This window comes from Rhinolophus sinicus, linkage group LG13, assembly GCF_036562045.2.
Source record: "Rhinolophus sinicus isolate RSC01 linkage group LG13, ASM3656204v1, whole genome shotgun sequence".
In the NCBI taxonomy this organism is placed as follows: Eukaryota; Metazoa; Chordata; class Mammalia; order Chiroptera; family Rhinolophidae; genus Rhinolophus; species Rhinolophus sinicus.
This window is the reverse complement of record NC_133762.1, coordinates 36,159,486-36,184,132: the sequence shown is the minus strand read 5'-3', so window position 1 is coordinate 36,184,132 and position 24,647 is coordinate 36,159,486. Positions and strand designations below refer to the sequence as shown.

General features: G+C 48.0%; 2 protein-coding genes across 3 annotated transcripts; one reads left to right on the top strand and one right to left on the bottom strand.

Annotated features, from left to right (window-relative positions):
* Nucleotides 1-2,174: 2,174 nt before the first annotated feature.
* LG13H20orf173 (linkage group 13 C20orf173 homolog) lies at nucleotides 2,175-11,964 on the bottom strand. The gene is made up of 5 exons (XM_019733292.2): nucleotides 11,648-11,964; nucleotides 7,102-7,464; nucleotides 6,449-6,871; nucleotides 6,229-6,280; nucleotides 2,175-2,771 (listed from the first exon to the last, which is right to left on the bottom strand). The coding sequence occupies exons 2-4, from the start codon at nucleotides 7,411-7,413 to the stop codon at nucleotides 6,239-6,241; spliced, it is 777 nt and encodes a 258-aa protein (XP_019588851.2). The 5' UTR covers nucleotides 7,414-7,464; nucleotides 11,648-11,964; the 3' UTR covers nucleotides 2,175-2,771; nucleotides 6,229-6,238.
* A 97-nt stretch (nucleotides 11,965-12,061) lies between these two features.
* On the top strand, nucleotides 12,062-24,280 carry ERGIC3 (ERGIC and golgi 3). Of its 2 annotated transcripts, XM_019733282.2 has the most exons (14): nucleotides 12,062-12,220; nucleotides 12,356-12,426; nucleotides 12,549-12,636; nucleotides 12,859-12,978; nucleotides 18,053-18,146; nucleotides 18,987-19,152; nucleotides 19,289-19,346; nucleotides 21,163-21,177; nucleotides 21,827-21,858; nucleotides 22,658-22,754; nucleotides 22,832-22,896; nucleotides 23,595-23,731; nucleotides 23,807-23,862; nucleotides 24,067-24,280. In XM_019733282.2, the coding sequence occupies exons 1-14, from the start codon at nucleotides 12,133-12,135 to the stop codon at nucleotides 24,144-24,146; spliced, it is 1,167 nt and encodes a 388-aa protein (XP_019588841.1). In that variant the 5' UTR covers nucleotides 12,062-12,132; the 3' UTR covers nucleotides 24,147-24,280. The 2 variants fall into 2 exon arrangements, with proteins under 2 accessions (XP_019588841.1, XP_019588844.1); XM_019733285.2 differs by lacking the exon at nucleotides 21,163-21,177.
* Nucleotides 24,281-24,647: the final 367 nt, after the last annotated feature.

Below are 24,647 nucleotides of genomic sequence, written 5' to 3'. Positions count from 1 at the left end.
GCGTCATCTCAGCCCATGGGACAGGTCCTTTATCAGGCAGTTGGTTGGTTTAGTTTGGCCTTAGGACAGATGACACTTGCAGCTGTTTCCTTCCTGCAACACGGGAGGCGAGGAAAGGAGTAGCTGAGCTCTATGCAAACACTAAGTCCTGAAGAGCAGGGGGAATGGTGGTCAGGGCCAGGGAGGGGAGAAAGCGGGGCGGTCAGTGTGCTCCAAGCAGTGTTATCCCCGTGTGACCCTTGAGTGCAGTAAGGACTGGTGCAGGCTCAGCTGTGCTCACCACACTGAGCGGGCAAGGGAGGAGGAAGAATAAGAACATGGGGTCCCATGGCCCTGGGGGCCTGGACTTGACTGCCTCTATCCTCCTGGAACCGGAGTTTGCATAGACCCTAAAGGAGGTGAAGATGGGAAGGGAGGCTTCTCCGGAGAAGGAACATGCTCCTGGCCCTGCTGATCTGACTCAATTCATTTACATCAGCAGCTTGTCACAGAGTCCTTTGTTACCAATGCCACCAGCTCTTTCCATGTCTTCATAGGACCTGAAGTTTTAACACCATGGGAGAGGTTGGAGGTGAAAAGTTGAACGGGTCAGAGGTCAGTGGAGAGACAAGAGTCTCTGTGAAAGCTGTGTGATGTTCCCAGCACATGGCCATTTGGTGAGGCAGGGAGGGGGATGCGAACTGGTATTCAGATTTGCTTCTTCCTTAATCAGGGCTAGTTGTTGAGGTGATAGAATCAGGGGAGCCTCCTACTCAGTGCCTGATAATCCATACATTGCTCTCGCACCTCTATCTTTGTTTCCTGTCATCATTTCTCCTGTATCTGAATATTCCAGCCCTACCAGTCAGATCCAGGAGTCTAAGGCTCGTTACTGGCCAAGAGTAGTCTTACCTTCGAGCTGGTTGATTACCTCACCTTTTGCTCTTGCTTTAGGACTCGAGTCATGCTGGAGCCTTTAGATGTTAACCCCCCTCCTCAGCTTGTCTGCCCAACCCCAAATAGAAAAGCATTGTGGATGAGATGGGCTGGTTGCTGGCCCCTGCCTCTAATCCGGCTTTTCATTCATTTAGCAAATGCTCATTAATAGAGCTCAGCTGTGTGTCACAATGCTCCACATTAGGCACTGAAAAGACCAGCTCACCTCCAGGGGCCACAGAGCCTGGACATACACAGACACTTGTAGAATAACCCGGATGCCCAGAAGACTCACTGGCTGCTCGGGATGAGACCGGGGAAAGTGTCACAGAACATCTTAGAGGAACAGGAGGCTTGAGGGCCCTTTCAAAGTGGTTGTCAATTGGATACCCTGGGTATATGGAGTCCAGGGGTGTACCTGCGGGTCCCGGGAGCAATGGCTGCCTCTTGGTGTTGTACCAGCTGCCCACTCAGGTTAGACCTTTCTGACCAAAGAGCGGAAACATCAGGTGAGCCTCAGGTGAGCATCAGGGCAGCCCACACGCCTAAAACACAGCATTAAGGCTTTGTTCCTGTCCCAAGGGACAAGGCACAGGGCAAGTGGCAGGATGACTGAAGTACAAAGCACAGGGGAAAGTCGGAAGCTATAGTCAGAGATTCCACCACTTCCTCAACCCTTCTCACCACACTTCCTTCCAACATTTCACCTCTTACCTCCACAGCCACCTGGTAAGTCCTACGAGGTGCACTGCTGGAGGCTGAGAGGAGGGAGGAGAGAGGGGACACCTGGTGTGTCCTGTGAAGGGGGTTGATGCGCCGTGGGGTTCTTCATGCCAGCCATTATATCGGGGACCCCACCACACAAGTCACATTGTGAGTTCCTGTATGTCGGCTTCGTGGATAAGACCGCCTTCACCTTGGCATTCAGCCCAGGGTCCAGCTGGCAAACGGAAGGCATGGAAATCAAGTGTAATGGAGACAAATGAAAAGGGCAAGAATACGTGCCGAGGCTGGTGTTGTGCATGTTGAGAGGGGAGCCACCTGTTCCCAGTGCAGGTGGCTAAGCATGAGGCGGAGAGGAGAAAGGAAGCCTTTGGGCCCCTCTTGAGAAAAGAAAACTTACAGGAAAACTTTGTCAGGTGGTTAAAAGTAAATTTCTATCCAATCAAACTTTTTTTTTTTTGGGTAGATTTCATTTATTTAAAATGAAACAAATGCGTGCACATGGTTACATTATTAAATAGAAAAGAAGGCAGCAATCTCCCACTCCATTCTTTTCCAACCGTTCTCCAGGAGCAACCAATTTTTTAAAACTCTTCTATTTTTTGTAGTGGGTAACTTTATTCCTCTAAATAATATGTGTATATGAAGCCATATGGCTTCAGTTTCTGGAACAAAACGGTGATGGGTAGCTGCACAGGCCACACCTTTGGGGATTCTTGGGATCTGGCTCTGAACCAGACACCCAGTAGACCTCAGTGCCCTTGGGAAAGCAGTACTGTGCTCTCAGTTGTATGAGAGAAGTTTGCATTTTCTTAGATTGCATGTGTTTGTTGCATATAGTGGATACTTCAGTGGATACCCAGCCACTGAAAACCCTCATTAAGCGAGGCTATTTGATTACCTTGAACTATTGTTTCTACCAAAGAAAGCAGGATCAATGGTCCACCCTCCAGTTGATGTAATACGTCTCCTCCAATGAAGTGCTTTTATTTCTCTTTAAGTATCATTATGGACTCAAGGATTTTTATATATTTACTATGATTCAATCATGACAACTGACATTTTTGATGCTCGTATTGTCCCAAATTTGATGTCCAGGTTATTCTTGTACTTTTCTTGTCCAAACCTGGAATCTTTTAGTGGGAAAAAAAATTTTAGAAAACAAAATGTGAGTTCTGGGGTTGATCATTGCTACTGGGTTGTTATGACTTTTAGACCATGCAGATGACAAAACAGAAAATGTACTTTGAAAATTGTAGGTTCAAGGTGGTGATGCTTGCATAACAATGTGATACTTAATGCCACTGAACTATACACTTATTTTAAAATGGTTCAAGTAGCTAGAAAAACTAATCCTGAAATTTAAATGGAACCACCGAAGTTCCCCCAAATAGCCAAAGAAATCTTGAAAAAGAACAAAGTGGGCGGTATCATGCTTCCTGACTTCAAACTACACTACAAACCTACAATAATCAAAATAGGTCACGGGAACAGAATGCCCAGAAATAAATCCTCATTTACATGGTCCATTACTCTATGATAAAGGAGGCAAGAATATACAGTGGGGTAAGTGGAGTTGGGGAAACTGGACAGATACATGCAAAAAAAAAAAAAAGAAGAAGAAAGAAGAAAGAAACTGGACCACTTTCTTACACCATATAAAAATTAAACTCAAAATGGGTTAAAGACTTAAATGTAAAACCTGAAACCATAAAAATCCTAGAAAAAATGTAGCCCTAAACCCTTTAATATTGGTCTTTAGCAATATGTTTTTTGATGTGTTTCCTCAGGCAAGGGCAACAAAGCAAAAATAATGCAACTACATCAGATTAAAAAGGTTTTGTACAGCAAAGGAAACCACCAATGAATGGAAATTACAAATGATATATCTGATAAGTGGTTAATATCCAAAATATATAAGGAACTCCTACAGTTTACACACACACACATACACACACACACACACACACCAAGTAATCCAATTTAAAAAATGGGCAGAAGACCTGAATAGCTGTTTCTCCAAAGAAGACATACAGATGGTCAACAGACATATGAAAAGATGCTCAACATCACTAATCATCAGGGAAATGCAAATTAAAACCACAATGAGCTATCAGCTCACACTGTCAGAATGGCTATCATCAAAAAAATCAACAAATAAGGGCAGCCGGGTGGCTCAGTTAGTTAGAGAGCTCTTAACAACAGGGTCACTGGTTCAATTCCCACATGGGCCAGTGAGCTGCGCCCTCCACAACTAGATTGAAGACAATGAGCTGCCGCTGAGGTTCCAGAGGGGCAGCTGGGTGGCTCAGTCACTTAGAGCGCAAGTTCTCAACAACAAGGTTGCCTTTCAATTCCCACATGGGATGGTGGGCTGCACCCCCTGCAACTAAAGATTGAAAACGGTGACTGGATTTGGAGCTCAGCTGCGCCCTCCACAACTATATTGAAGGACAATGTTGGAGCTGATGGGCCCTGGAGAAATACACTATTCCCCAATAAAATTTTTTTTAAAAAAAATCAACAAATAACAAGTGCTGACTAGGATGTGGAGAAAAGGGAACCCTTGTACACCATTAGTGGGAATGTAAATTGGTGCAGCCTCTATGGTAAACAGTATGGATATTCCTCAAAAAAATAAAAATAGAGCTGCCATACGGACCCAGCAATACTACTTCTGGGTATTTATCCGAAGAAAACAAAAACACTAATTAGAAAAGATATGTGCACCCTTTATGTTCATTGCAGTTCATTTGCAATAGCCAAGATATGGAAGCAATCTAAGTGTCCATCAATAGACGACTGGATAAAGATGTGGTACATCTTTACAATGGAATATTACTTAGCCATAAAAAAAAGAATGAAATCTTGCCATTTACAACAACATGGATGGACCTTATAGTGTATTATGCTAAGTGAAATAAATCAGACAGAGATAGACAAATATCATGTGATTTCACTTGGAAATACCATGAAATCAAAAAATAAACCCATAGAAATAGGCCCATAGATACAGAGAACAAGCTGATGGTCGGTTGCCAAAGGGGAGGAGGTGGGGGATGGGTAAAAGAAGAAAAAAATAAATAAAATGGTTAAAATGGTAAATTTTATGTATATTTTTACCACAATAAAAATAATTTTAAAATTGAGTTCATAGTGGTATTTCCAGTTTGAATTTAATGTCACAGGGCTTTTACTGTATCTGTCTGATTGTGTGTTTGGCTCCTAATAATATTAATATAACTTATTTACTTTATTCCATGATATTATACAGTTTCAAAAAATAATACCAATATTATAATAAATCTACTGAGCAAAGTTTAAAATTTCTTTGTAGTACTTTTTGTCCGAGAATATCTCCTATGAAGGATAGTATATGGAGTTCTAAAGGAACTTGAAATAATTCTTTCTCTGGTGGTTATGTTATCAATTAGATATATAGTTAGGTCTATTTGATTTATCTTCAAATTTAGGGTTTGATTCTACCCTTTTTCATTTAGTTTTATTTTGTGATAAGGTAAATATATAATGAATCACATAGTGGTATGTTTGTTGTTGAAAAGCTGGAGTAGAATGTAGCTCTCTAATGCCACCAGCAATCGACGGAGAGAAAGCTGTGGTTTTACTCAGTAGGAGAGAGATCTCTCTCCAGGGTCTGTTGAAGCCCCAGTGCCTCTCTGACACTCCAAGTTCCCCTTGACTACCTGTCAGTCTCCTGCAGCCTCCAGAGGCATGAACAGGCTGGGAACCAGCTCAGCTATAGATAGCAACCTTCCCCTCACACTGCAGCTTACAGATGACCTATTGCTCTCTTTTGAAACCATGCATGTTGCTCATGAACCAATATTTATCATCCCAGTAATGGGACCACTTCATAAACCAGTCTGTCCCAAACCAAACAAAGACAGCTGGGAGATGGGTAAGCCAGGAAAGGGCCACAGGGTAGCAGGCTGGATCCTTTCTTGCCTCCATGCCTATCTACCATTCTTTGAGCAACACTCACTTAACTTCCAGTGAGACAGGCTGCCTCCCTCCTGGAGCTGGGAGAACAGAGCTCACTTTCTCTAAGGAAGACAGATTCTGAACACACAGTGACCCAGAAGCCAAAAAAAGAGAGCATCAACTAGATGCTCCTCCTCCTATTAGAGGAAGAGAGCGGATTCCCGAGGAAGCCAAGACAAGGGCATTCCAGGCAGAGGCAGCAGAATGTGAGAAGGCACGAGACAGCTGGTATGTGTGGGGAATGCCTAGAAGCCCAGTGTGTGAGCCTGGGGAAGAGGAGGGGAGGGAGGAGGAGGGGTGAGAGCATGCAGGGTCTTGAAACCTGGCAGAAATTTTTAGACTCTGTGCTGAAGGTACAGGGGAAGAGTTTTAAGTGAGGAAAAGGTAAGAATCTTAACTGGGTCACAGATGGACAGGCCATGAGCCCCAGAGATGGATACTGACCCTGGTTATCCAGCCTGTTGCCCTGGTTGTACGTGAGGAAGGCTGGGCTGGTCACCAGAGCCTGGGAAGAAGAGGGAGGTGGCCTACGTGGGGTCCTTCCCACAGCAACCCACAGCCACATCTTACTCCCTCCCATCCCCTTACCTGGTCTTTGCTATCTTCCATTCCACGAGGGCACTGGATCGTCTTCTGAAATCTAAGAACGAATTAGGAGGTGGGGGTGTTTCAGCAGCCCCTGAGACCTGGGAAGGTCCTACAGGTGCCCCAATAGGCCAGCAGAGGGTCTCCCTGGAGCCCCGTCTGTCTTTTGCAGTGACCTCCTCTCACTCCCATACTAAGAATATCTGGGTTCCCAGACCATCACCTCCTCGCTCAGAGCATCTGAAGTCCATGCCAGACTGGAAAGCTTCAGCAGAAGTAGCAGCAGCTGTCTCCAGGAACCCTGGACCCCAGCCTTCCTGCGGCACGTGAAGAGTCCCATGGTTTGGTTCCCTACCATCTTGAAGCCCTGAACAGGAGCCTGGTTCATCCTGGGAAGGAGAGCAGGAACTGACGGAACTCTGGGGACGGGCCTGGACCTTCCTGCTCTCCGCCTGCTCCTCAGCGCCCACCTGAAGACCGTGCCGTGTTGAGTGATGTTCCCGAGGCTGGAGGCCCGCAGGATCTTCAAGTTCCCCCCCAGCACACAAGTCCCACAGTAGAGCTCAAAATGTCTCACCGAGGGTCTGGGAATCACCTTCCACAGCTTCTCCCACAGTTTGCCCAGCTCGCTTGCTGAGTTCATGCCCTAGAAACAGCCGGAGGGAGGAGACTGGGTGCTGGGACCCAAGTATCAGCACCCGATGGAAGGAAGACCTGGGGGGATGAGATCTCTGTCGGGAGGTCAGGGGCTGAAGCTGTGAAGATGAGAGGTGCACTAAGCGAGGGCCAAAGGCAGGGGTTTGGACCCGAAAGTGGGACATGGGCTAGGCCTAGGAAGGACAGGGGATGGGATTGGGCCCAGTGTTGACCACTGACCAACCACTGGAGCACAGCACCGGGGGTCATGGAGTCCGTTGCCCCCATCAGGTACCCCATCGTCTTCTCATAGCATGCATCAAACCAGTTCTGTTCTCTGTCTGTGGGATGGCACAGGGTGTAGTTGAGGGTCCCAGAGAGGCAGCCACACTTTCTGAATTTCAACCAAAGACAGCTGCAACGCCTTGGTACCAAGTATGTCAGCTTTTCCTGGGGTTCCAATTCAGGTTTCCGATCTAGGCAAGGGGCCATCAGCCACAAGATGAAACCCCAGAATACACACAGAACAAAAACCTGCCATAGGCGCTTCATGTCTGGTCCAGGCAATGGTTTCCGTGGCGGGCAGCAGACTGGATTCTTTACCTGGGACCGGGAAGGAAGAGGTATGAGGCCACAAACAACCCCGCAGCATTCTGTCCTGTTGGCGTCCATGGCTCCCCAACTCTCCACACCACACCTCCTCCCAAATCCTCATCTCCTGCCTCCCTATGTATTTTCTTACCTCCAAAGAAGAATCTGGCTGGGCCTGGGATGGAAGGTGTGAGAGCAGAAAAAGAATAATACATAATATGTCCTGTATCTTCCCACAGGAGGAAAGCTAGGCTCTCATGGGGGTCCTCATGCCACCCAGTTATATCATAGATCTCATCACAAAGTACGCATTGTGACCTCCTGTCTTTAGCCTGCCTGGGCAAAGCCACCAGCCTAACCTGTGTATAATGTACAAGATGCCTACACTGAATGTAAGCTCCCCAAGGACAGGGACCAACCTTGTCTGTCTTCTTCTGCATCCCTAAGATTCAGAATCTTTTTTTTTTTTTAATTGGGGAATACTTGGGAACAGTGTGTTTCTCCAGGGCCCATCAGCTCCAAGTCGTTGTCCTTCAATCTAGTTGTGGAGGGTGCAGCTCAGCTCCAAGTCCAGTCGCCGTTTTCAATCTTTAGTTGCAGGGGGCGCAGCCCACCATCCCATGTAGGAATTGAACCAGCAACCTTGTTGTTGAGAGCTCGCGCTCTAACCAGCTGAGCCATCCGGCCGCCCCTCCAGAAGCTCAGCGGCAGCTTGTTGTCTTCAGTCTAATTGTGGAGGGCGCAGCTCACTGGCCCATGAGGGAATTGAACTGGCAGCCCTGTTGTTCAAAGCTTGTGCTCTAACCAACTAAGCCATTCGGCCGCCCAAGACTCAGAATCATTTAATAAATATTTATGGGATACATGAACAGAGTTGAGAGGGAACTTAAATACTATTTATGTGTGATGTCCCTTCTCCAATTGTATAACTTTGGCTCATACCTCTCTTCTATTCTCTACACCCCATATCCTATGTCTCTAGGACTTCCACTAACATGTCTCAGAGACCTCTCATGCTGAACAAGTCTCAGACTCAACTCATGATCTTCCCTTTAAACCAATTCCTCCCCAAGACTTCTCAGTCTCAATAAGGGGTCCCACCATTCACCCAGCTGCAAAAGCCAGGAGCCCACGTGCTTGATTTCTCCCTCTCCTATGATTTCCAGATCCATTTTTTAATCCATTTGCTTCAATCTCCAAATCACCTTTTCATTCCTAGCCTGTGGAAGACACTTTTTTAAAAAAATGAAAAACTTTAAGTTGTTTTTGTTTCCGGGGAAGAAAAGAGTCAGACACCTTTTTTTTTTTTTTTTTTTTTTTTTTAATCAAAATGTTTTCTTCCATGGGATGAGAACAGTGAAACAGTTCATCTTAACTAGTGAAAATCTGCACTGGGTATTTTACAGCTTTTAAAACAATTCGCCAAAAAAAAATCTGAATAAAGTCTGTAGTCCAGTTAAATGTATTGTACCCCTGTCAATTTCCTTTGGATAAAGTACTATTGGTACTATATGGTAAGATGCTGCCATTAAGAGAAACTGGATGATGGGTACATGGGGCCTCTCTTTACTATTTTCACAATTTCTTATGTGCCTATAGTTATTTCAAAAGAAAAAGGTTTTAAAAATCATTTAGAAAAGGATGCATAGTAAGCTTTATTTCTGTTTTATTTATATCAACTGGTATGATCCTTTTTATTGTTGTAAAGTAATAAAAAACTTTACCATTTTAACTATTTTAAAGTGTACAACATCACACTATCTAGTTCCAGAACATACTGATCACCCCAAAAGGAAAACTCATATCCATTAAGTACTCCTTCCCCATTTTTCTCTTCTCTACCCCTTGGAAAGACAGGATCTTTTTAAAAGTTAAAACATCTCAAAATGGTAGCTTTGCTTTTCAACAACTTTATCGAGGCACAATTTACGTATACGTACCAGAAAAGTCACACATTTTAAGTGTATGATTCAATGATTTTTAGTAAATGTAGACAGTTGTGCACATATCAGCACACTCCAGTTTTAGAATTTTTCTATCAGAGATCCCTTATTCACATTTGCAGTCAATCCCACTCCTCATTTTAAGCAACTACTACATTATTTTCTCTAAATTATTTGCCTTGTTTGATCATTTTATATAAATAAGAGTCATACAGGAGCATTTGAGATCTTGCTCCCCAGTATATGTCATCAGTTTGGCTCAAATACACTCATAAAAACTCATAAATAAATAAATGGAATCACATAGTATGATTATGATGTCTCAGCAATGTTTTCTTTTTATGTTCCTGTCTTTCCATCCAGGACACAAGTTAAGACAGACAATCTCAAGCATTCTGTCTCTGTACCAGTGGATAATTTTGTTTCTAGCCTACTGTTTTCCTATGGGTCTATCTCTGTCAAGATCCCATCTTTTTATTGAAGCCTCAGGGTGTCACCTCCATTTCCTAAATAAGCATATTGGGTATTAATATCCAATACCCAAAGAAGACCCCACCACCACCACCGTCTATTTGACAGTGATTATAAAGCAAGTACAACACGGTCATGAGAAGTTCAGGCTACACTAATTAAAAGTTACTTTGTGAAACTATCTTTAAACAAGGTGTAATAAAAACACAGAGTGCTGGGCCTCATCCCCAGAGTTTCTGATTCGATTTTTCTGGGGTGGGGCCTGAGAATTTGCATTTCTAACAAGTTTCCAGGTGGTACCGATACTGCTGGTCCAGGGACCACACTTTGAGAAACAACGGCCTTAGCTTAACATATCCAGCCAGCAAAGTATTTTGCAGAGAAAAACTGATTTCTTTATTAAGACGGAAGTTCACGTTCTAATTATATTTTTCCTTCCTAAAAAGGGGCTTATAACGTGTTCCTTCCACAGCCTACAACAGCTTCCTAACTGGTCTCAGCTTTTGTTCTATTCATCTCTTATCCATTCTTCACCCAGCAACTGACGTAATCTTAAACTAACTTCCTGCTTGGATCCTTAAAATGGCATCCCATGGTACTCAGAATAAAATCCAAAATCACTCATCTCACACATTTTCCAGCCATTCTAGCTTTTTCCTGTTCCTAGAACTTTCCAAGTTCCATCTTGCCCCAGGACCTTTGCACTTGCAGTTTCTCTTCCTAGATTACTCCCTCCCACTCCTACCCTCAATACTTCACCTCCCGAATTCCTTCCCTTCCTTAAAATCTCACTTTTAATGTCACTCATTTTGGGGTTACTTCCCTGACCCCTGTATTATTGAAGTCCCTAAGAAGCTCTCCTAATTGAGCCCTGAGACACCCCCTGACATACCCTTATTCACCATGGTATTCCCAAAACCCAGAGGAGACCTGAGAAATAGAAAAAGCTTGATAAATATGTGTGGAAGGAGTGAGTCATTTAACCTGGAGCACCACTGAGAAAGTAGGGCTAGGAAGTCAAACATGGATGGGCACAGAATGGACAGAGGTCAGAGAGGAGAGGACAATTTCTGCTCATGTAGTTCCTGGGCATCCATCTGAGAATAGATGACTCTCACACTTGGAGGTGGTGACTAATGCGTGTTAAAGACCCCAGGCCAGAAAAAACAGGCCCTGGATCCCAGCTTTGCCCCATTAACTACACCTGCAACCTTGAGTAAAGTCAATTCACTTCCTGGCTTCCTCATGTATAAAATGGGGTTTGAAATAGCACCTACTTTCCAGGGTTGTTCTGCTGGTAGAATGGATTTCAGCAGTTGGCATATTGTCAATTTTCAGCTAGTATGAGTTAGTCCTTTCCTTCTCCCCTTCCCTAGCAAACTACAACCTGAGGGCAGAGAGGGAACTCTGGCATTGTCCAGCTTCTCCTGAGTCAGACTTCCACGAGGCACCCAGCTCGTGTTCATCCTCCTCTTCCTGGAAGCCTGCTTTAACTCAGCGTGTCAGTCACTTTCTCCTACAGACTCCCACAGTCCCCTGTGCCACCTCTTATTAAAGCCCTGGTCTTACATCATTGAAATGATTTAGGCCATGCACTACCAAGAGCCAGGCTCAGGATATGCACTGAGATGCTGTTTGATGAAATTAACCCAAAGGCCCTGTCTCCAGAAGACATAGGTTGGATCAGTCAGACTCTGGCATTAATTAATTGGCTGGGCAAGTTACCTAGCTTCTCCAGGCCACAGTTTCTCCAGAAAATGGAAACAGAAAGTCACACCTACTTTTTACAGCGGTGATTGTCAAACTGTAACCGCCGGAAATCACCTGGGAGCCATTCCTAGAGTTTCTGATTCAGCAGGTCTGTGGTGGGGCCCACAATTTGCATTCCTCAAGTTTCCAGGTTATAATGAGGCTGCTGATTGTTCCAAGAGTCTGATGTGAAACTCTTGGTGCAGTTCCTAGCATAAGGTAGGCAAGCGAATGCTGCTATTATTGTTTCTACCCCGCAGACTTCCTCCGGAAACCGTGGTCCACACAGGTCCACACTTAATAACGGAGCCTTTGCCGGCGCTGGGCGTCCAGACAATGCGACCGGAAACACCTGTGGGCGGGGCGGCCAGAGTGAGAACGCGGGTGAGGGGTGGGGCCAAGCGTGCGCATTGCTGCGCCTGCGTGCGTAAGAGAGGGGGGCGTGGTTCAAGCTCCGGGCCGGAAGCGGGAGGCTGCAGGGGCGGGCTGGCTGGCATCCCCTTTCCGCCTGGTACCCATGGAGGCGCTGGGGAAGCTGAAGCAGTTCGATGCCTATCCAAAGACTTTGGAGGACTTCCGGGTCAAGACCTGCGGGGGCGCCACGGGTAGGTGGCTGCCGGGCCCGGGTCTCGGGGAGAGGGGTGCCCTGGAGCTTGGCCGGGGCTCCTAGAGTGTCTGGCCTGCCAGGGGCTGAGGGAGCTGAACAGAAGCCATTCTGACCCTCGCTCCCTCCCCTGCAGTGACCATTGTCAGTGGCCTTCTCATGCTGCTACTGTTCCTGTCCGAGCTGCAGTATTACCTAACTACAGAGGTAAGTGGTGGGGCCCAGTACGTGCGTGGGGGTCCTTACTTTCTAGGAAAAGGATCTTTAGGGATGGGAGTGGGGAAAAAAGAGGCATAAGGTCAAATCTTACTGAGGTAGTGCTGCCCCAGGTGCATCCTGAACTCTACGTGGACAAGTCACGGGGAGATAAACTGAAGATCAACATCGATGTATTCTTTCCGCACATGCCTTGTGCCTGTGAGTATCTCACCATAGGTGGGAGTTGGAAGTCCCAGGATTCTCAGGTGGGCTTCCAGATTCACACCTCCAGCCTTCAGGTTCTGGACTGGACCCCAGGACAGCCTACTTCCCCCAACCCACTACTGCCCCAAGACACACCCAGCATGCCCTTACCCTCCAAAACCCAGATTCCTTTGCCTCTAGGATCCCACTACCTTAACTCTGACTTCCTGCTTTCAGATCTGAGTATCGATGCCATGGATGTGGCTGGGGAACAGCAGCTGGATGTGGAACACAACCTGTTCAAGCAAAGGCTAGATAAGGATGGCATCCCCGTGAGCTCAGAGGCTGAGCGGCATGGTAATTGGGGGAGGGGGCCAGATCTCAGATGAGATCTGGACATGCCCAAGCTCTACCTTCTGGCAAGTAGGCTGGGGCTGGCCCAGTGACCAGTGAAGAGCTAAGACCCAGAGAAGTCAAGTGGCTTGCCTAGAGTCCCTGAGCTATTAATCAGAGTAGGCTGAAATTCAGCTTCTAACTTCTCTGTGTTGAGTAGAGTACTCTACCTGTCTATCATTCTTAGAGGTCCCCAATCCTTGCCTATCATGGTTTGAGTAATAAGTTTGAGGATGGGTTCTATGTGCTGTTGCCTTGGCAGAACTCTTCTAGGTGGACCCAAGCTTCTCTGGATGTTTGCTTTCCCATTTCATTGGCTGAATTCAGCTCTTAATGCTGTTCCCTTTTGGAATGTCAGGTGGTTTCAGAGTTTACATTCTCAAGTTAGATTACCCGAGTTCAGATGTAGCTTTGTCTCTCTCAGTCTGTGACCTCGGCTATAAAGGGGTGAAAAACAATAGTACCCACCACATGGAATTGTAGGATCAAATGAACTAATATGTGTACAATGTCTAGTAGAGTAGAGTGGCTGTTCACTTTTAGCTTCTTTTCCTCTCTCTAGGCAGCCTCCCAATGCCTCCATTAACTCAGTTTCCCACTATACTAAACCTTCTTCAAAGCTATGATTTTTCATACCTCAGGCATTGCTATTTTGGTGAGCTTTATCATTCATTTAAATGTTGAACACCAGTAAAACCAATAGAATTTGCTGTAGGATTTGAATGTGGTGTAAGAGAGCAGTCAAGGCTTTAATTCCAAGGCTTTTGACCTGAGCAAACGAATGACTTGAGATAGGAATGACCACAGAGAAGTAAGAGGATTTTGAGGGGGAGAAGAGGGGAAATATTACATATTCACTACTGTGCAGCAAATTGCCCCAAAAGTTGTGACTTAATACAACAAACATTTGGTTTTTCAATTCTGTAGGTCAGGAGTTTAAGAGTGGCTTGATTGGGTGGTTCTGGCTTCAGGTCTTGTGAGATTGCAGTCAAGCTGTTGGCTGGGGCTGTAGTCATCCGAAGGCTTGACCGGGGCTGGAGGATCTGCATCTAAAAGGGCTCACGGGTATGCCTGTTGGCAAGATGCCTCAGTGCCTTCACCACATGAGCCTCTCATCTCAGTAGGGCTGCTTGAACGTCCTCACAACATAGCAACTGGCTTCACTGTGCAAGTGATCCAGGAAAGAAGTGGAAACCACACTTCTTTTATGAACTAGCCTCAGAAGTTGCACACCGTTATTTCTGCAGTGCACTAATGGTTCCACAGGTCAGCCCTCGTGGAGAGTGGTTCCACAGGGGAGGGTCAGGATTTGGGGGGAGATTTCAGGTTTGAGGCATGTTAAATTTGGCATGCCCATTTTATATCTTAGTGATATCGAAGAGGTACTTAGATGTACTGGTCTGGACTTTAGAGGAGGCCTGGAGAAATAAATAGCTGTTATCAGCATGTAGATGGTATTTAAAGCCATTGGACTAAATGATAAAACCTCGGGAGTGAATGTAGGTAGAAGAGAAGTTGAGGGATGGTACCCTGAGCCCCTCCAATATTTAGAAGTCAGGAAATGAGGACCCAGGAGGGAAGATTGAGAGGGATTACCATTAAGGTAGAAGAGAACCAAGAGATGTACCAAAAGCCAACTAGAGGAAGAGTTTCAAGAAGAGAGAGTGAGCAACTGTGTCAAAAGCTACCCATAGTCCAGTAAAATGAGTGAGAATTGACCATTGCAATTGGCAACCCTGAGGTCACTGGAAACTTTGAAAGGAATAGTTTTGATACTTTTAAGAATGAAAATCTAATCAAAGAGCAGAAAAGGAGGTGGAGACACAAATATAGATGACCCTTTCAGGAGTTTTGCTGTAAGAGGAGAGTGAGGAAGGGGGGGGGTTAGTGTTGAGATTAAGTGAGATTCTGTTGCTTCTCTTTTCTTAGTGGAAATTGAAAGCAAGGTGTTAGCTAAGAGTGAAGAAAGAGGAAGGGATTTTGGAACCCTTAAGGAGAGAGGAAAATATATAAATTGGTCATCTCAAAGAATGGGAGAGCGAACTGATTAGTGAAATAAAGTCTGATGGCCAAGGAGTCATAAGGGAGGCACAGGCAAGCGGTCAGAGTTGAATTTAACGGGTTTGAGTTTTGTTAGGCTTGTGCAATGAAGAGAAAGGGGAACTAATGAGTCGTGGTTATGGACAAGAGAATAATTAACAACAGTGGACTATGGAATTTATTTCCCAGCTTTGTGGAGATACACTTGAAATATAAATTGTGTAAGTTTAATGTGCGATTTAATGTACGTATATATTGTGAAATGATTCCCACAATGTTAACTACCACATTTATCACCTCATGTAGTTACCATTTTTCTGTGTAGAATGAGAACCTTTAAGATCTACTCTCTTAGCAACTTGTAATACAAATGTACAATGCAGCATTGTTAACTGTCGTCCCCAGTAGCTCCCCAGAACTCACTCATCTTGTAACTGGAAGTTTGTACTCTGACAACCTCATCGCTCCTTTTCCCCACCCCCCGGCCCCTGGCAACCACCGTCTGCTCTGTGTTTCTATGAGTTTGGCTTTTTTGGAATCCACGCATAAGTGAGATCATACAATATTTGTCTTTCTCTGACTTATTTCACTTAGCATAATGTCCTCAAGGTTTCTCCAGGTTGTTGCAAATAGAATTTTCTACTTTTTAATGGCTGAATAATGTTCCGTTTATATATACCAGATTTTCTTTACCCCTTCATCTGTTGATAGGTTGTTTCCATGTCTCGGCTATTCTGACAATACTGCAAAGAACGTGGCATTGCAGCTATCTCTTTGAAATACTGATTTAATTTTTTCGGATATATACCCAGAAATGGAATTGCTGGAACATATGGTAGTTCTATTTTTAATTTTTTGAGGAACTTCCATACTGTTTTCCATAATAACTGTACCAATTTATATTCCCACCAGCAGTGCACAGGGTTCCCTTTTTTCCACCTCCTCGCCCATACTTGTTATTTTTGTTTCTTTGTTTATTAATAGCAACTCTAACAGGTGTGAGGTGATATCTCCTGATTTTTAACTTGCGTTTCCCTGATGATGAATGATGTTAAGTGTCATATCCAGTGCAACACGGGCAGTGAGGATGCGAGAAGGGGCGGCTTTGGGTTAAGTTTTCAAGAAAGAAACATACAGAGACTTAATGCAGTTAAATCTCAGAAGGCCAGGGGTCTCACAGTTCTGAAAGACTGGAGCCCAGATTTGAGCCGACTGGAGGTTTTTATTGATAAGTATACAAGGGAGTAGCAGTGTTTTTGGCACAGTCTGTGAGACTCACTTATCACGTTATAGAAACAACCCAAACCAATTATGTTGCTCTTCAAACAGCTGAAGCAGAAAGTCCTTGAGGTGAGGTATGCAACTCTTTTAAGGGACATATAACGTGTTGAAATTATTTCACAGAGTTGAGCAGAGAGAGCTTAATCTTATCACTCTCAAGACTTTTCTCCCAGTTAGGTGAGAGGGAAAAGTCAGAGCCAGCAGCCGCTTTTCCCAGGCAGGGGGAAGGGGAGACAAGGCCCCTTCCCAGATCTTTCTAAGGCAGCTCATCGGGGGCCTCCATGGGGTTCCGTCTGGCTTGAGTTGTCCCCCCTCCATGGGTATCTTACTCGTCATTGGCCGCAAACCCTCTTTTGGAGACTAAATAGAAATATACAGTCCCAGAGATGCACAGTCTCACAGAGTCTTCTTTCCTTAAGGAAAGACACGGGGGGCAATCTGCTAGGCTGCTGTGTGACAACAGTTAAGTGCCTTTTCATATACCTATTAGCCATCTGTACTCGTATGTATTCTTTTTAAAAATTGTCGATTCAGGTCCTTTACCCATTTCTAATTGGATTATTTGGGGTTTTGCTGTTGAGTTATATGAGTTCCTTATATATTTTGAAGATTAACCCCTTGTCAGATACATCATTTGCAAATATTTTCTCCCATTCTGTAGGTTACCTTTTCATTTTGTTCATTGTTTTTGCTGTGCAGAAACTTTATTTTGATGTAGTCCCACTTGTGTTATTTTTGCTTTTGTTGCCTGTGCTTTTGGTGTCATATCCCAAAAATCATTGCCAAGACCAATGTCCAGGAGCTTTTTCCCTGTGTCTTCTTCTAGGAGTTTTATGATATCAAGTCTTCCATTTAAGTCGTTAATCCATTATTTGTTCATGGTGTAGACAGGGGTCCTATTTCGTGCTTTTGCATGTGAATATCCAGTTTTCCCAGCACCAGTTATTGAAGAGGCTGTCCTTTCCCCAGTTGGACCATGGACTTGACGTAGGGAAATGAGGACATGAAGGGGTGATAGTGTCAGTGGTGTCAAAGAATTGGTATAGTCTGCATCCCAGAGAGAGAACGGGAGAATAAGGATAAGCAGTGGAAGGCTGGGATGCTTGAAACCGAGTTTTGGAAAGTTTGAAGTAATTGGTAGCGACAGAGGCTAGGTATGAGCATGGAAAGGGGTGGCTGAGGCAGGCTGACAGACTGCCAGGAGGTCAGGGTGTTGAATACTGAAATCCCCACTTAGGGTTGGATAGGTAGAGAGGCAGGGAGCCAGGTGGGAAGAGAGGTCTGAGAAGCACCATAGCAAAGCGCTTCAGAGCACACACTTGGGAATTAGAGCTGAAATCTGCCGCTTACTGTGTTGCATCGCGCAAAATCTCTTCTCTCTGAGCCTCAGCATATTCTCATGTATGAGGAGGATAATAACCTCACATCCGTAGAATCATTGTGGGATGAAAGGAGATGATGCACGTAAAGTACAGCAGCCTGCACCCAGCTGACATTTAGACCTTACTGTTATTGTTTTATTACTACTACTATTATTAAATGAAATAATGTATAGAAGTGCTTAGTGCCTGTCACAGTATGCCCTATATAAATGTTAGCGATGATTATAACTCTTATTAGTCCCAAGTCACAGGCCAAAAGACCTGTGCAGGGCTTGGGAGTGTAGATCTCACTGTGTCTGTGCCCAGCTGATGCCCCGCCTCCACCCTCTCCTTAGAGCTCGGGAAAGTCGAGGTGAAAGTGTTTGACCCTGACTCCCTGGACCCTGATCGCTGTGAGAGCTGCTATGGTGCTGAGACAGAAGACATCAAGTGAGCCAGACCCTGGGGCTGGGGCCGGGGCTTGAGGGGAGCGTGGCTCCGGGTGTTTGTCAGCCATCCTTAGCCTCTGGCAGTCAGGTGGGGAGGTTGGACCAAGAATTTAGAGGGCATGGGGTACGTGCCTCAGTCATTGGTGTGAGTGATTGAAGCTCTTTGCCCAGGCCCTGCCTGAGGCCTGCAAAGCTGGGGACGAGGCTGAAATGGTCCCTGATCTGGTTCAGAGTGGTCTCTGGAGACCAGCTCCCTAGTTCCACCCATGTGTCCTTGGGCCAAGCCACATAAGCTCTGCTCTTGTGAAGGGGGATGACTATAACACCTTTCTTGTACGAGCCTCGTCAGGGTTAAATGGATACTGTATGGAAAGCACTGAGATGGAAGACCCAGTTCAGATTATTAAGCCCTCGATAGACGGGACCTGTATTATGTTTCCCAGGCCCTGATCCCTCAGAGGCTGATTCAGCAGGTCTGGGCTGGGTCCTGGGAGTATGTATTTTCACATAATTTTTTATCATGGTAAAATATATGTGACATAAAATCTCCCATTTTAACCATTCCAGGTGTACAGTTCAGTGGCATTAACTATGTCCATAGCATTGCAACCATCACCACTGTCTGTTCTAAAACTTTTCATCATCCCAAACAGAATGGGAGTATGTATTTTTAATAGTTCTGCTGCCACTGAGGAAACGCCCTTTGAGAACATTCGGTGGTCAGGGATGAGGCTGGTGGAGGCTACATGAGCGGGCAGACCTGCTCAGGCTTTATTTCCCACGGTGCCAGCACTGTTTTTGTGTCTCCTTGACAGTCTCCCCCGCTGCTCCTCTCCTACAGGTGCTGTAACACCTGTGAGGACGTGCGAGAGGCGTATCGCCGTCGAGGCTGGGCCTTCAAGAACCCAGACACTATCGAGCAGTGCCGGCGAGAGGGCTTCAGCCAGAAGATGCAGGAACAGAAGAATGAAGGCTGCCAGGTGTATGGCTTCTTGGAAGTCAACAAGGTACTGGGGGCACTGAGGTCACGCACGGCCCGCTGGGCTGTGGGCTGGCCCCACTCTGTGAATCGAGGGTCCATCGGGCCTTCAGGTGACCAAGGGAAGGGCAGAATTGGAGAATGAGAGGGAAAATCTCCTACAGGTGGCCGGAAACTTCCACTTTGCCCCCGGGAAGAGCTTCCAGCAGTCCCATGTGCATGGTGAGTGATGCATCAGCCCAGAGGCTTAGGCCCTGGACACCTTGGCGAGTTTGCGTGCCCCTTCACCTGCCTGTTGTTTTGTCTCTGGCCCAGAGCAGACCCTCATCTCAGGGCAGCAGGTTGGTACAACGGTTAAGAGCACAGGCTGAGGAGCCAGACACCTAAGTTCAGATTCCAGATATCAAGTTAGCAGTTAGCTGTTTAAGTCTGGAGTTCAGGGAAGTGATCTGGCCTGGAGAATCAAATGTTAGAGTCATCAGCATCTTTAAACCCTTGGGACTGATGAAAGCACCCTGGAGGTGAGGGTAGATGGAGGAGGAGAACTCAAGGGACGGTTTTGTAAGATGTGTGATGTGGCAGCAGGTGATCCTGTCAGAAGTGATCTACTAACCAGAGAAAAAGTGATGCCCCAGAGATGAGGGGCAATTATTGGAGGGAGGACCTTAAGAAGGAAAAAGAGAACAGAATCCAGTCCCTCGAAAGTGTAGAAAGCTCAAACTTGGCAACAGGAGGAAAGGCAGATCGCGCAGCGGGGTGATACAGAAATCACCAGGGGTGACATGGAAATCTGCAGAAATTGTGACAGGATCGTGTAAGACAGAGTGGTGGCCAGTGGCTAGAACCTTTGAGAAGCGGCGTGGGAGGGCTGACCTGTGTGCAGCTCTGAGTAACTAAAACAAGTAGGGCTACGTGGTGGTACAGTTGGCTATGAGCTGCAAAGCTGGGGATTGTTCAAGAAGATCGAGGAGCAGTGATCTGGGAGGGGCCTTCAGGAATGAGGAGGAGGGCGCGTGTGGGAGAGTAGTCACCGTTCGGGGGCTGCAAGGGAAACGGTGCCTTCTGGGGAGAGCCAGGCTGTGGTTGGAGCAAGGAGATGAGCGGACTATTTGGAGGTCGAACATGTGGGGTTTTTGCTGATGAGTAGCAGGGCCCACGGAAGGTCTAGGAGGGATGGGAGTTGGGATCACCTTAGGGGACGTGCAGAGCCACGTGGTGACAAGAGTGCAGAGCCTGAGAAATGAGCTGGCAGTCCTGAGCTGCCTAGTGCCCAGTGCCCACGGGGGGCAGGAGTGCAGGCGCAGTGGAGACAGACCTGCTGGTCGCCAGCAGAGTTTAGGGGGGAGGGGCCGGTAGGTGGGTCCCCCCTTTACTCTGCAGGGGGTCAGGAAGTGTGCACTCACTCACGGGATTGAAGGGACATGGTCAGTGTGGAGCTGTGGGCACAGGGCGCTCAACAGGTGGGCTGGGGAGGGCAGCAGCGTCTGTGCTTCGCCGCCTGGGTTTTTGTCAGTCAGGCGCCCAAGACAAAGGGTGTTCTGTCTCCTGGAAGGATGTTCAAAGCACAAAGCTACAGTTGCCCAAGGCCAGAGACCTGGCTGAGTCGAAGGCCAGAGAGGAGTTCCTGACGTCCTTGTTTTGCATGGGGGAGGAGGAGAGATGATAAAGTTTTACCAAGTCCTTTTCCGTCTTAGATCCTACCTGGTCCCCAGGACAGCCAGGTGCAGAGGAGGCCAGGCAGGGCGAGTGGTTTGACAAAGGTCACAGCTAGAAAAGGGGCTGTTTGGGCTCTCGGTCTGTTGGTCTTCCTAGGCCACCATCCTTCTACCCCCAAGCCCTCTTGCCCTCTTTCCTGGCCAGGGAAGGGTTCCGTTCAACTAGGAAGAGGCCTTGTTAGCTGGGTTCAGACCCTGCTTCTGAGGCAAGAATATTCCAGTCTTCCCTTCTTCCACTTGTCTTGCTCCATAGTTCTCATTGTGAAGCTCTGAACCTCTTTTCTCTCCCTCCCTTCTCTCCCCTTCCCTCCCCCATGCTGCAGTACATGCTGTGGAGAGTAAGTGGCCCTGCGCCCTTGGGGGGCAGCCTACCTCCCAGGATGGGGGGAGGTTTGGGTGGGCCTAGGTTTGGCGCCTTCTCTGGCCTGGCTGCTGGGTGACTGAAAAGCACTGGGACATATCTTTGAGTTGGGGTTCCTCACAGCAGGAGGGGTCAAGGTCAGAGGGCTGGAAGAACTTACTCTGGGACAGACGGTAAAGGGAACCTATAGGATTTCCTTTTGGGGGTAGAGGAGTCAGGGAAAGAGCTTGGATAGCATTGTCAGGTCCCGCCTCACTTTGGGTTCAATGATGGGCTATCGGCTCTATTTAATGAGAGACCGAAGTCAGTGGGTTTTTTTTCCTGAGGTGCAAGCAGGGTCTCAGTGGGAGTGAAGGCCTGGAGTGATGCCCGTAAGAGGCTCCTGTACGTCAGGGAAGAACTGGGGTCTGTGTTTTTAAGACCCCCAGGCCCAAGGCAGGCCCTTTCTTGCTGCCCTCCAGCAAGGCCAGGGTGGGAGGGAGGAGGGCAGGGGGCTGATGAGGGGGCAGAAAAGAGTCAGGCAGGTCACACTTCAGCCGGAGGAGTGAGGAGGCCCGAGTGAGGGCTCTGGGGAGCCAGGTGGCCCGTCCTGCTCTGTCTGGTGACACTTCCCCCTTCTCTCCTAGTCCACGACTTGCAGAGCTTCGGCCTTGACAACGTACGTACCAGCTGGAAACCATGGAGGGCGGATGGGGTGGGAGACGGGTACTGCCTTCGTTTCTCTGTGGGGACATCCTGGGGTGGGGATGCAGATAAAGAGAACTATGCCCCATTCTGATGGGATCCAGCCTGAGGGTTGAGTAACTGGGAGTGACCTTTGAACTGAGATCTGTGCAGGCCAGAGATAAGAGAGGGGGTTGGATGAGAGCATTTCGGGCAGAGAGAGCCTCGGTCAAGGTTAGGAGGGGCTGTGGCACTTCTCAGGAACCACAAAGGCGGGTGCGGACAAAGGAGGCGGAGAGGCTGGCAGGCCCCAGATCACAAGACTCGGGCTGAGAGCCGTTTCAGGCTGCTGGCCTGCTTTAGCCAGGGTCATGATGGAATCAGATTTGCATAGTGTTAAACATCCCTCCAGTGGCTGAGTTTGATACAGACTGGAGCAGGACAAGGGCCGGAGCTGGGCAACCTGTGGCTCCTCCAGCCTAGGCTTCCGTGGCTTGAGACCTCAGGGGAAGCTGGCACCTGCCACAAAGGGCCCTTGCCCAGTCCGTTTGCCTGAGGTATGGAAGCAGCTCCGGAACCTCAAACTCCAGAGCCCCAGGAGCGCACAGACTCTGTAACGAAGGAGGTGCCTGTCCTGGACAGATGCTCCCAGGAAGGGACCCTCCCCCCCAGCTCCATGCATCCGCTCCCTAGACCCAGGCATCCCTGTGTGCTACTGTCCTGCGGAGCTTCTGGTGGCGTGGGGCCTGCTGGGGCCTCGTGCTCTGAGGCCCGGGCCCTGGTGTTGCTTACAGATCAACATGACCCACTACATCCGGCACCTATCATTTGGGGAGGACTACCCGGGCATTGTGAACCCCCTGGACCGCACCAACGTCACTGCCCCTCAAGGTACCCACCTGGGAGGTAGCCCCCAGCTCCTAAAGCCCCACCTGGCACCCATGCCCAGTGCTCTCTTCTCCCTGCAGCTTCCATGATGTTCCAGTACTTTGTGAAGGTGGTACCCACAGTGTACATGAAGCTAGATGGCGAGGTGAGTCCGCGGGAGCTCAGAAAGCAGAGCCCCTCTTGGTGCCAAGCACTTGAGTCCCTTCAGCCTGGGAAGTGAAGTGCTGCTCTTATCCCATATGATGGGCGACAAACTGAGGCTCAGCGAGGGGGGGTGATTTGCCCTCAGCCCTGGGCAGCCCTGGGCTGTTGGATTTCAAAGCACTTGCTCTTTCTACTTGCTCAAACTGCGTCCATCCATTCCTCCAGTGCCCATTGTCTGTCTGCCTCACTGTCCCTCCTCGTCCGCCCTGGGCTGGGGCCTAACCCTTCGTGGGCCCCCTTCTCCCCTTTCTGCTGTGGAAGAGCATCTCAGCAAACTGGTAGAATGCATGGGACTGAGGAGCAGGAAGTCAGGCCCAGCTTTGCCAGGAGCTCACAGGGTAGCCTCGGAGAGTTGCTTCTCATCCATGGGCCTCCGTTGAGAGGGTCCACCAAATATAGCTGGGATTTGTACACCGTAAAGAGCTGGTGACCGGAGGGGAAGCTGGGGTGGTTAGGCTGGGAGAGGGCATTTAGGGGGTCCCCAGACCTTTCAGTGTTCGTTACCAACATGGGGCCTCGTTTTCTCCTCACGACACTCAAGGTGTTGCAAGACACAGGGCAGGAGCAGGGATAGGATGGACAGGGGTTGGGAGTCAGGCTGTAGGCCTGGCCCTGGCTCAGTCTCCCCTCCCGTCCCAGGTGCTGAGGACAAATCAGTTCTCTGTGACCAGACATGAGAAGGTTGCCAACGGGCTGCTGGGCGACCAGGGGCTTCCTGGAGTCTTCGTGCTCTACGAACTCTCGCCCATGATGGTGAAGCTGACAGAGAAGCACAGGTGAGGGTGGGGAAGGGAGGGGCCTGGGCCGGCCAGGGGTAGGGGTGCCTGCTGAGCCCTGTGCCCCTCTGCCAGGTCCTTCACGCACTTCCTGACGGGCGTGTGCGCTATCATCGGGGGCATGTTCACAGGTAGAAGCTCAAGGGCATCTGTTGGAGGTTGGGGCGTGATGGGGAGTATAAAACCTGGGTTCCCCCGCCCGCCCCCCCCAGTTTTGATTGGGGGAAGAGGGGCATCTCAAGGACCAAAGGGAGATGCTGGCCTGGCCAGTAAGGCTCTGGAGATCCAGCCAAGGGCCGAACTGGGCCAGTGCCAGCCCTTGTCTCTCTCCCCAGTGGCTGGACTCATCGATTCGCTCATCTACCACTCGGCACGAGCCATCCAGAAGAAAATTGATCTAGGAAAGACAACGTAGTTGTTCCATCCCCCACCCTGTTCCCTCTTTCTCCTGTTTCTCTGGCTTCGCGGTCGTTTTCTCAACCTCCCCCCACCCGTTACTCAGAGAGTCCGGCACAACCCAGGTTAATAAATCTACTGGTTGTGATAATACTCGCTGATCTCTGTGTGGTTCTTGGGTCTGGCCGGAGCTTGGAAAACCCCTTATCACAGCCACTTATAGAAGACCATCAGGACCGACATCAGGCCAGATGCCCTCTGCAAGCCCTACGTGGACATCCCCTGGTTAATAGGGCTTTACTCAAACCATACTGATGTCTCCTCTTCAGCTGTGCTCTTTGGGTCTTCTGGTTTCAGCCCCAGGGCTGAGACCAACCTTTCCAGGATGTTTCCTGGGTGCAGGCCAGGGCTTGCCACCTCTGCAGTGATGGCTAAAGCAGGGGTCCCTGCCACCTGGGGCCCAGTCATCTGGATCTCTGACCCTGCTCTGTGCCAAGCTCTTGCTGGCTTCTGGTGCCAA

What these genes read in the sequence shown, in the direction of transcription:
- LG13H20orf173 (XM_019733292.2), bottom strand. Translation starts at nt 7,413, where the DNA reads ATGAAGCGCCTATGGCAGGTTTTTGTTCTGTGTGTATTCTGGGGTTTC. An exon ending in GTGCTGTGCTCCAGTGGTTG is followed by an intron (nt 6,872 to 7,101) that starts GTCAGTGGTCAA and finishes GGCTGTTTCTAG; the next exon opens with GGCATGAACTCAGCAAGCGA. An exon ending in CAGATGCTCTGAGCGAGGAG is followed by an intron (nt 6,281 to 6,448) that starts GTGATGGTCTGG and finishes ATTCGTTCTTAG; the next exon opens with ATTTCAGAAGACGATCCAGT.
- ERGIC3 (XM_019733282.2), top strand. Translation starts at nt 12,133, where the DNA reads ATGGAGGCGCTGGGGAAGCTGAAGCAGTTCGATGCCTATCCAAAGACT. An exon ending in GCTTCTTGGAAGTCAACAAG is followed by an intron (nt 19,153 to 19,288) that starts GTACTGGGGGCA and finishes AATCTCCTACAG; the next exon opens with GTGGCCGGAAACTTCCACTT. An exon ending in CAACGTCACTGCCCCTCAAG is followed by an intron (nt 22,755 to 22,831) that starts GTACCCACCTGG and finishes TTCTCCCTGCAG; the next exon opens with CTTCCATGATGTTCCAGTAC.